This window comes from Salvelinus alpinus, chromosome 8, assembly GCF_045679555.1.
Source record: "Salvelinus alpinus chromosome 8, SLU_Salpinus.1, whole genome shotgun sequence".
Classification (NCBI taxonomy): Eukaryota; Metazoa; Chordata; class Actinopteri; order Salmoniformes; family Salmonidae; genus Salvelinus; species Salvelinus alpinus.
Genome location: NC_092093.1, coordinates 56,969,710 through 56,980,376, shown reverse-complemented (window position 1 = coordinate 56,980,376; position 10,667 = coordinate 56,969,710). Strand labels below are relative to the sequence as shown.

General features: G+C 44.3%; 1 protein-coding gene across 2 annotated transcripts in view; it reads right to left on the bottom strand.

Annotated features, from left to right (window-relative positions):
• Positions 1-10,667, bottom strand: part of LOC139583326 (bone morphogenetic protein 7-like) — a 50,710-nt gene that overhangs the window by 2,693 nt on the left and 37,350 nt on the right. The window contains exons 5-6 of one of the 2 annotated variants that reach the window (XM_071414285.1): positions 1,918-1,994; positions 20-130 (exon numbers count right to left, since the gene is read on the bottom strand). In XM_071414285.1, the coding sequence (XP_071270386.1) occupies positions 20-130; positions 1,918-1,994 (188 nt within the window). Of the gene's footprint in view, positions 1-19; positions 131-1,917; positions 2,013-10,667 lie in introns of both variants that reach the window. The other variant, XM_071414284.1, reaches the window with a different exon arrangement.

The following is a 10,667-nucleotide window of genomic DNA, read 5'->3' as shown; positions in this document are numbered from 1 at the left end:
GCCTTCTTGGATCACTCACCAGTGTCTGCACAATGGCATGGTTGGTGGCGTTCATATGGGCGTTGAGGGGGAAGACACACTCTCCACCACAGTAGTTGGCAGCGTAGCCCTCAGGTGCAATGATCCAGTCCTGATACAATCACAAGAGGAAAAACATTCGATATGGCTAACCAATCTGGACACAACAGGCATCCTAATGGTCTACAGTGTGTTCAGCAGGCTCTGTGAATGGGACGCTGAGGCAGTAGGGGTACTGTGCATATGTCTCAGTGGAGGCTGCTGGGGGGAGAATGGCTCATAGCAATGGCTGGAACGGGAGTGAATGGAATGGCATCAAACACATGGAAACCATGGAAACCATATGTTGGATGTATTTGATACCATTCCACTCATTCTGCTCCAGTCATTACCACGAGCCCATCCTCCCTAATTAAGATGCCACCAACCTCCTGTGTGATATTTATTTGACTGACTGTTGAAGAGTTTGATAAAACAGTACTCGTTCTGCAGCGTCGGTATACTCGCACGAGGTCCAAAGCTCTGTGTTGTGTATCACAGTAGTTCTCTCCCTCAGTTCCAACTGGGTCTACATGTAGTCACAGCAGTTCTCTCCCTCAGTTCCAACTGGGTCTACATGTAGTCACAGCAGTTCTCTCCCTCAGTTCCAACTGGGTCTCTATATGTAGTCACAGCAGTTCTCTCCCTCAGTTCCAACTGGGTCTCTACATGTAGTCACAGTAGTTCTCTCCCTCAGTTCCAACTGGGTCTCTATATGTAGTCACAGCAGTTCTCTCCCTCAGTTCCAACTGGGTCTCTACATGTAGTCACAGTAGTTCTCTCCCTCAGTTCCAACTGGGTCTCTACATGTAGTCACAGCAGTTCTCTCCCTCAGTTCCAACTGGGTCTCTATATGTAGTCACAGTAGTTCTCTCCCTCAGTTCCAACTGGGTCTCTATATGTAGTCACAGCAGTTCTCTCCCTCAGTTCCAACTGGGTCTCTACATGTAGTCACAGTAGTTCTCTCCCTCAGTTCCAACTGGGTCTCTACATGTAGTCACAGCAGTTCTCTCCCTCAGTTCCAACTGGGTCTCTACATGTAGTCACAGTAGTTCTCTCCCTCAGTTCCAACTGGGTCTCCTAGGATGTATCAGTGCAGGAATATGTACAAATACCTGTGGAATCACTCATGGAGCAGGTAGTTACTACAATCTCTTCCTTTTTTGCCTCTCTCTTTCTGCCTGTCTGTGTGCGTGTGTGTGTGTGTCTCTCTTTCTCTCTCTCTCTCTCGCTCTCTCTCTCTCTCTCTCTGGGTGTGTGTGTGTGTCTCTCTCTGGGTGTGTGTGTGTGTGTGTCTCTCTCTCTCTCTCTCTCTCTCTCTCTCTCTCTCTCTCTCTCTCTCTCTCTCTCTCTCTCTCTCTCTCTCTCTCTGGGTGTGTGTGTGTGTGTGTGTGTGTCTCTCTCTCTCTCTCTCTCTCTCCCTCTCTCTCTCTCTCTCTCTGGGTGTGTATGTCTCTCTGTGTATGTGTGTGTTGGCACTTTCGCTCTAGATGTCAGTTTTGTCTTAACAGGGGGTTGATTGTTTTGCAGGACTACGTGGCTGCATGTTTTCCCCTCCATTAACCTGAATGAGTTCACAGGCCACTTAAACTCTTACAAAATGCCCAGAAATGCTTCTTTAAATGGTTATTAAAGCAGTATAAAAGCCTTTTTGTTAGTCTGCTGTCTTCTACCAAATGTCTTCATTGACCTTCTTTTGACATGAGATTCTGGCCTTGTTTCTGTATTGTATTGTATTGGTAATGAGATGAACTACAGGTTGTTAACTCTCTTTCACTCTGGTCAAATGGGATAGTTACACGCGGAATTATGGGTACTGTAGTCCCTCTTAGTCCAATAGTGTTAGAGTTAGATGCTTACCTGCCAGCCCAGCTCCCGGAAGCTGACGTAGAGCTCATGTCTCCTACAGGCTGTGTTATGGTCACTGCTGTTGAAATCTAAATGGGAAGAAAGAACTAGGAGGGATAAGTCAGGGTTGAATCATAATCATATCCGCCTCCGCTCTCATATATTGGATTGGGTAGTGAATGATATGTTTTTTGCTGTAGTTCACAGTAACACATGTTATAGTGTGTTTGGCTGTAGTTCACAGTAACACGTGTTATAGTGTGTTTGGTTGTAGTTCACAGTAACACGTGTTATAGTGTGTTCGGCTGTAGTTCACAGTAACACGTGTTATAGTGTGTTTGGCTGTAGTTCACAGTAACACGTGTTATAGTGTGTTTGGCTGTAGTTCACAGTAACACGTGTTATAGTGTGTTTGGTTGTAGTTCACAGTAACACGTGTTATAGTGTGTTTGGCTGTAGTTCACAGTAACACGTGTTATAGTGTGTTTGGTTGTAGTTCACAGTAACACGTGTTATAGTGTGTTTGGCTGTAGTTCACAGTAACACGTGTTATAGTGTGTTTGGCTGTAGTTCACAGTAACACGTGTTATAGTGTGTTTGGTTGTAGTTCACAGTAACACGTGTTATAGTGTGTTTGGTTGTAGTTCACAGTAACACGTGTTATAGTGTGTTTGGCTGTAGTTCACAGTAACATCATATGTTATAGTGTGTTTGACTGTAGTTCACAGTAACACGTGTTATAGTGTGTAATAGAGGATTTTAAGTGCCTCACACTCTCTTGAAGATAAATTCATTTGAAAGCGTGCCTAAATTAATTGGTGGGTGATTGGGTGCATTGGGTTGGACGCCGATGACAAGCGTGTTTATAACTGTCGTCCTCTCTCCGCAGTTTGTTTTAATCATCTCCCTCTGGTCCCGCCCGTCCGCAGAGTCACAGAGTTAGGGACTCAGCGAGTGTCAACAGGTATGGTGTTTCAGAGGGGAAGGTCATTGCTGGCACGAGCCAGCGTTCTGAAGTCAAAACGGGTGACTCAGACTTTCCACTGACGACGTTCCACTTGCTGTTTTTTTGGGGTTTTTGCGTTCGTCCCCCCCCCACCCACCCCCCTACTAAACAGAGAGACAGTGAGGACAGCTATGATTTTTTTTTGCATACTTCCCCCCCCTTCTCTATTAAACAGAAAGTGAGAAGAACCATGATATCAGCACAGTGGGGCATCACTTCCTGTTGGCAGAGCTCCCCACCCAGGGGAAAGACATCAGTGGGCGATGCCAGGTAGTCTAAGGCCCAGGTTGGCATCGGGGCAGGCAGAGAGGACCATTTCTTTGTGTGTGTGTCAAAGCAGTCACTCATAGTCCCCCTCCTGCCCTGTCCCCCCCTCCCCTGGAGACCAGGACCTAGTCATTAAACGAGTTTATTTAGTTAGCTGGGTGTGGCGTGGTGTTGTACTAACTTACTGTTCCATCCTATGACCAAGTGGCTCCACTCTCCGATTGATCAATGCCAGCAAGCGCTCCTCTAAACAGTTCAGGCCTCTTACCAGGGCGTCAAAATAACCCATTTTATTTGTTTTGTTTCTCAGCGGGTCCACTTAGCCCGTCATTATTAGAGAACCATAATTTGGATTCATAACCGTAATGACATTATGATGTAATTACTAATTAAATTGAATTAAACATAAACAGAACAAGCCCAGACACGTGACAACGTAAGGCGAGCAGAAAGAGAGAGAGAGTGGAAGTTGCCCTGAAACATGACAGTAAAAATAGCCTCCGCTCGCTTCTCATAGGAACAGGAAAGGCTTCAACATGAGAGCAGCAGTCACCTGACTGGGGTGGTTTAACTCACGCCAAGGAGGAAAACAGAAAAGGTGGTGTCTGGTTCCGAGGGCAGGGTCGAGAGGTCATCCTGGCCGTTACTGTCGGAGACCACTCAGGTGTTTCCCGTGGTTCCGATCGTCACAGCGTTCTTTCCTGTTTGAGTGTGTGTGTGTGTGTGTGTGTGTGTGTGTGTGTGTGTGTGTGTGTGTGTGTGTGTGTGTGTGTGTGTGTGTGTGTGTGTGTGTGTGTGTGTGTGTGTGTGTGTGTGTGTGTGTGTGTGTGTGTGTGTGTGTGTGTGTGTGTGTGTGTGTGTGCGTGTTCTCAGGATGTCTGCTGATGATATGTTTAGATAAAGGAGTGTAGCTACAGCGACTACCCTAACGTAAAGCCGGGCGGTCCTAGCCCATGTGTCTGTGTCCGTGGCCATGTTTTCTCTGGGTCACCCTGCCTGGCCTGTCAGCCCCCGGGCTGGTCTGGGTTTCCCACCACCTTGGCTGTACCTCTGCAAGGTAAATATTTACAGAGATAAATCCGCTTCTCACTGAGGCCCTGGAGCCGATCCTGAGAGGGTACTTAACCCCTGTCCCCTGGGGCTAGTGTTCATCTCGCATGGCGAGATGTGACCCGACTTCACACAGACTCCCTCCCTGCCTGCCTCCACATACAAAGGCCTTGCTGGCCTGTTTTACGGGTCCAGACATTCAGCTCCCAGGCAAATAACAGGGTTGGGATCGTGCCACTGAAATACCCTCCCTGCGCTGGGCAGCTGCTTTAACTTCTTATGGCTGGGGGCAGTATTGAGTAGCTTGGATGAATAAGGTGCCCAGAGTAAACGGCCTGCTACTCAGTCCCAGTTGCTAATATATGCATACTATTAGTATATTTGGATAGAAAACATTCTTAAGTTTCTAAAACTGTTTGAATGATGTCTGTGAGTATAACAGAACTCATATGGCAGGCAAAAACCTGAGAAAAAATCCAACCAGGAAATGGGAAATCTGAGGTTGGTCGTTTTTCAACTCATTCCCTATTGAAAATACAGTGGGAGATGGGTCATGTCGCACTTCCTAAGGCTTCCACTAGATGTCAACAGTCTATAGAACCTTGTCTGATGCTTCTACTGTGAAGTGGGGCCGAATGAGAGGGGAATGAGTCAGAGGTTTGGCAGAATGCTTTGAGCTCATGACGCTCGTTCATGTGAGAGCGAGCTCTGTTCCATTTGCTTTTCTGAAGACAAAGAAATTCTCCGGTTGGAACATTATTGAAGATTTTAGTTAAAAACATCCTAAAGATGGATTCTATACATCGTTTGACATGTTTCTACGGACTGTAACGGAACTTTTTGACATTTCGTCTGCTCCTAGTGAACGCGCTTCGTGACTGGATTTGTTTACAAAACGCGCTAACAAAAGTAGCTATTTGGACATAAATGATGGACATTATCTAACAAAACAAACATTTATTGTGGAACTGGGATTCCTGGGAGTGCATTCTGATGAAGATCATCAAAGGTAAGTGAATGTTTATAATGTTATTTCTGACTTCTGTTGACTGCACAATATGGCGGATATATTTGTGTCTTGATTGGGATCTGAGCGCCGACTCAGATTATTGCATGGTTTGCTTTTTCCGTAAAGCTTTTTTGAAATCTGACAGCGGTTGTGTAACGATAGTCTATGTCGTCCTCCTCATCGGACGAGGAGAGGCGAGAAGGATCGGACCAATATGCAGAGTGGTTAGTTTCCATGGTAATTTAATAACACGAAAACAATATGCGATACAAAATAACAAAATGAAACTACCGTTACAGTCCCGTGTGGCGAAACACTAACAAGGAACAAACACCCACAAAACACACGTGAAACCCCGGCTGCCTAAGTATGATTCTCAATCAGGGACAACGATTGACAGCTGCCTCTGATTGAGAATCATACCAGGCCGAACACACAAAACCCCAACATAGAAAACAACACATAGACAACCCACCCAACTCACGCCCTGACCATACTAAATAAATACAAAACAAGGGAAAACAGGTCAGGAACGTGACAGAACCCCCCCCTCAAGGTGCGAACTCCGGGCGCACCACCTAAAACTCTAGGGGAGGGTCTGGGTGGGCGTCTGTCCACGGTGGCGGCTCTGGCGCGGGACGTGGACCCCACTTTAACAATGTTTTTGTCCGCCTCCTTAATCGCCCCCGTGGCCTCCTAACAACCACCCTCCATATCAACCCCACTGGACCAAGGGGCAGCACCGAACGATGGACTGTCATTTCTCTTTGCTTATTTAAACTCTGTTCTTGCCATAATATGGACTTGGTATTTTACCAAATAGGGCTATCTTCCCCTACCTTGTCACAACACAACTGATTGGCTCAAACACATTTAGAAGGAAAGAAATTCCACAAATTAACTTTTAACAAGGCACACCTGTTAATTTAAATGCATTCCAGGTGACTACTTCATGAAGCTGGTTGAGAGAATGCCAAGAGTGTGCAAAGCTGTCATCAAGGAAAAGGGTGGCTATTTTGAAAAATCTCAAATATAACATATATTTTGATTTGTTTAACACTTGTTTGGTTACTACATGATTCCATATATGTTATTTCATAGTTTTGATGTCTTCACTATAATTCTACAATGTAGAAAATCGTTTTTTTTTAAATAAAGAAAAACCCTTGAATGAGTAGGTGTGTCCAAACCTTTGACTGCTACTGTCCGGACGCTACAGACAGAGGTTGGCAGATCGGCGGTACCGTCGGTCCCGTTCAGACGCTACAGATGCTTTTGTGAGAAGACCAATTTTCAGGTTGTCTCCTGGTCTAACAAACACTGCTACAGCTCGGCCACCATCCACCGCAGAGGCGGAAGGCCGCCATTGGTGGATGTGGTGGATTGAGACGCAGCCCATGCAAAACAAAACAGATCTCTCTCTTAAACAGACGGATTTTAATGGCGGTTGTTTTATTATGCTAATTAGATTTCCACAGGGGCGCGGAGGTTGGGTTAACAGTTGTGACAAGGGAAAAGTCCATAAATAACATTTATCCCTTGTTATTCCAGAAATATAGAAGTCAATGGAGCAAATTACAACTGTTGCCGGGAGGGAAGTAAAGCACATGTGCCACATTAAATGGGTTCCTTCCACCAAAAGCCTCAATCTCTGCAACCGCATACACTAGTTCCACAGTTTATTCCCAAAACTTTCTCAGGGGAAATAAAGCAGAAGCTTTTTTAAAAACGGCTACTTTTCACAGTAGCAATTACGCGCAAGCCACTGTTCCGGTGGAGAGGCGGTGATGGAACACTGGGCTAATAGGCTGCGGCATTCCCAAAAGATCAGGGTCTTCCCAAAGAGAGAGAGAGAGAGAGAGAGAGAGAGAATGGGTCAGCCTCTCCAAACTCCCATGAAGACTTAAAAGAGAATTTCACTGTTGTCTGTCTGTGTCATCAGTGGGCGAACCTCTCTCTCTCTCTCTCCCTCTTCCACTGAAGTTTATCTTTTTTCCTGTCTTTCATCAGGGAGGTTATTAAACCCTCTGCGGAGCTCGCTGATGTCTAATTACACCAACAGTCAACAAAGGAGAGACTGGAGGAGGAGACCCTGAGATGAAAACACACAGCTGGACAGCGCCATGTTATTAGAATTCTTTGAGCAATAATGTTAACTTGGTCAGTCTTTTAGCGAGTGGCTAATGACTGGCCTGGGTAATGACAGGTCTGAGACCAGGAGCGGCTAGCCTGCAGTGATTCTCCTCTTGGATTGTCGTTAAAGGGTCAAGCCCGGCTTCCATTATGCCCCAAAACCCCAAATGACCTTTAAAGGTATCGTATTGTTCTTCTTCTGTCTCGTTTCCAGTACAGTACAAACTTTTCCCCTCTCAAAGCAAGGCAGCGTGTACAGTATGTTCTGCTTGTGTTATTCTAGGGCAACTAATGCCAAGAGGACGCAGTTAACTGCCAAAATAAAGGAATCCCCAACATAAAGTGTCTTAATAGGGTGTTGGGCCACCACGAGCCAGAACAGCTTCAATGGACCTTGGCATAGATTATACAAGTGTCTAGAACTCTATTGGAGGGATGTGACACCATTATTCCACGAGGATTCCACGAGGATTTCCATAATTTGGTGTTTTGTTGACGGTGGTGGAGAACACTGTCTCATGCGCCGCTCAAGAATCTCCCATAAAGGTTCAATTGGGTTGAGATCTGGTGACATACACACACACTTAAACCCCCTATGCTCCTTTGAGACCCCTCTTTCACTACAGTCCCTGGTTCGAATCCAGGCTGTATCACATCCGGACGTGATTGGGAGTCCCATAGGGCAACGCACAATTGACCCAGCGTCGTCTGGGTTTAGCCGGGGTAGGCCTTCATTGTAAATAAGAATTTGTTCTTAACTGACATACCTAGTTAAATAAAGGTTTAAAGTCACTGAGATCTCTTCTTCTAGCCATGGTAGTCATAATAATGGGCAACTGGGCGTTTTATACATGACCCTAAGAGTAAATGTATCCCTCATTTACTAAAGTGTTTCCTTTATTTTGGCAGTTACCTGTATATCATGAGACCATGGTTATGTTCTAATATCCATACTTGCATACCACTTAGAATGAAGCAATGTATTGTGGGTATGTGGTATGATAGTGTGAGCCTCTGACTTGTCTGTGGGCGTGTTGTATTCTGAAGCATACTATATTCTGGTGGCTATGCTACATTGATTTATTGATGTGAATTGTAAACTGTAAAGAAGGGACAATGTTGGTCCCAACAGATGCTAAACAATGAAGCACTGTCCCTATTTGTTTCTCTCTCAGAGCAGCACAGAAGAAGAATGCTTCATCCATCCATCCATTCATCCTTCCTCTCCTTCCTCTCTTGAGGCATATGGAATTGGAACCATATGCCTCATAAGTCCGCCTCATCATAACCACGGCGATGGACGCTGCTGCTGTCGCTAGGGCCTGGCAACTTCCTGCGCAGGATCTAAATATTTACACTCCAGACATCCCAAGTGGCGAGGCCGAGAGGGATTGATGTTTTGGGTTACATAAAGTCCAATCCTTTAGGACACATTGGTTCAACAGATTGTCCTCATAAGCTGGAGCACCAGCAGACTGGTCTGTGCCTGGGAGGCAGTTCTGTTCTATTCTGCTCTTCTCTGTTCTGTTCTATTCTGTCTGTTCTATTCTGTTCTATTCTGTTCTATTCTTTTCTGTTCTATTCTGTCTGTTCTATTCTGTTCTATTCTGTTCTGTTCTATTCTTCTCTGTTCTGTTCTATTCTGTCTGTTCTATTTTGTTATGTTCTATTCTGCTCTGCTCTGCTCTATTCTGTTCTATTATTTTCTGTTCTATTCTTCTCTGCTCTGTTCTATTCTGCTCTGCTCTATTCTGTTCTGTTATATTCTGCTATGTTCTTTTCTTATCTGTTCTATTCTGTTCTGCTCTGCTCTATTATGTTCTATTCTTCTCTGTTCTATTATTTTCTGTTCTATTCTGTTCTGTTCTATTCTGCTCTGCTGTGTTCTGTTCTGTTCTGCTCTATTCTGTTCTGTTCTATTATTCTATGTTCTGTTCTATTCTGTTCTACTCTATTCTGTTCTTCTCTGTTCTATTATGCTCTGTTATATTCTGCTCTGTTCTGTTCTATTCTGCTCTGTTCTATTCTGCTCTGTTCTATTCTGCTCTGTTCTATTCTGTTCTATTCTGCTCTGTTTTGTTCTATTCTATTCTTCTCTGTTCTATTCTGCTCTATTCTATTCTGTTCTATTCTTCTCTGTTCTATTCTGCTCTGTTCTGTTCTGCTCTGTTCTATTCTGCTCTGTTCTATTCTGCTCGGTTCTATTCTGCTCGGTTCTATTCTGTTCTGTTCTGTTCTATTCTGTTCTGCTCTATTCTGTTCTGCTCTATTCTGTTCTATTCTGCTCTGTTCTATTCTATTCTTCTCTGTTCTATTCTGCTCTATTCTATTCTGTTCTGTTCTATTCTGTTCTGCTCTATTCTGTTCTATTCTGCTCTGTTCTGTTCTATTCTATTCTATTCTTCTCTGTTCTATTCTGCTCTATTCTATTCTGTTCTATTCTTCTCTGTTCTATTCTGCTCTGTTCTGTTCTATTCTGCTCTGTTCTATTCTGTTCTGCTCTATTCTGTTCTATTCTTCTCTGTTCTATTCTGCTCTGTTCTATTCTGTTCTATTCTTCTCTGTTCTGTTCTATTCTGCTCTGTTCTATTCTATTCTGCTCTGTTCTATTATGCTCTGTTCTATTATGTTCTGTTCTATTCTGCTCTGTTCTATTCTTCTCTGTTCTATTCTGCTCTGTTCTGTTCTATTCTGCTCTGTTCTGTTCTATTATGTTCTGCTCTATTCTGTTCTATTCTTCTCTGTTCTATTCTGCTCTGTTCTGTTATGCTCTATTCTATTCTGCTCTGTTCTGCTCTGCTCTGTTCTGTTCTGCTCTATTCTGTTATGTTCTGCTCTGTTCTGCTATGTTCTGTTCTGCTCTGTTCTGTTCTGCTCTTTTCTGAAGGTTTTTATCTAATGGACACTGCACAACTGAGAAGAGCATGGTTATAATGTACTAGAACTCAAATCATATTCCTTACAGGCTACAATAAGAATGGATGGTTTGTGTGATGAACTGTACTCTGTATGTACATACATATGTACAGAGATGGAACCACAAACTCATAACTTCAGGTTCCCAGGGAAACAGTGATTGTTGCTGAGAGGACTATCCTGGTTAAATAAAGCTGAACTAACTTCCCACAGTATGTTGTGTTGAGGGAAAGGAAGAAACTGTAGAGCTCCTGATTGGCATCATCCAACAACACCTCTAGCCTTTAGATGGCATCGCCTTCAAAACAGATGACGTGAAACCGAGGAGGTGAGGGAAATCACTTGAGCTGCTATTGTAACGTCAACGGTTAAGAAGCTGAG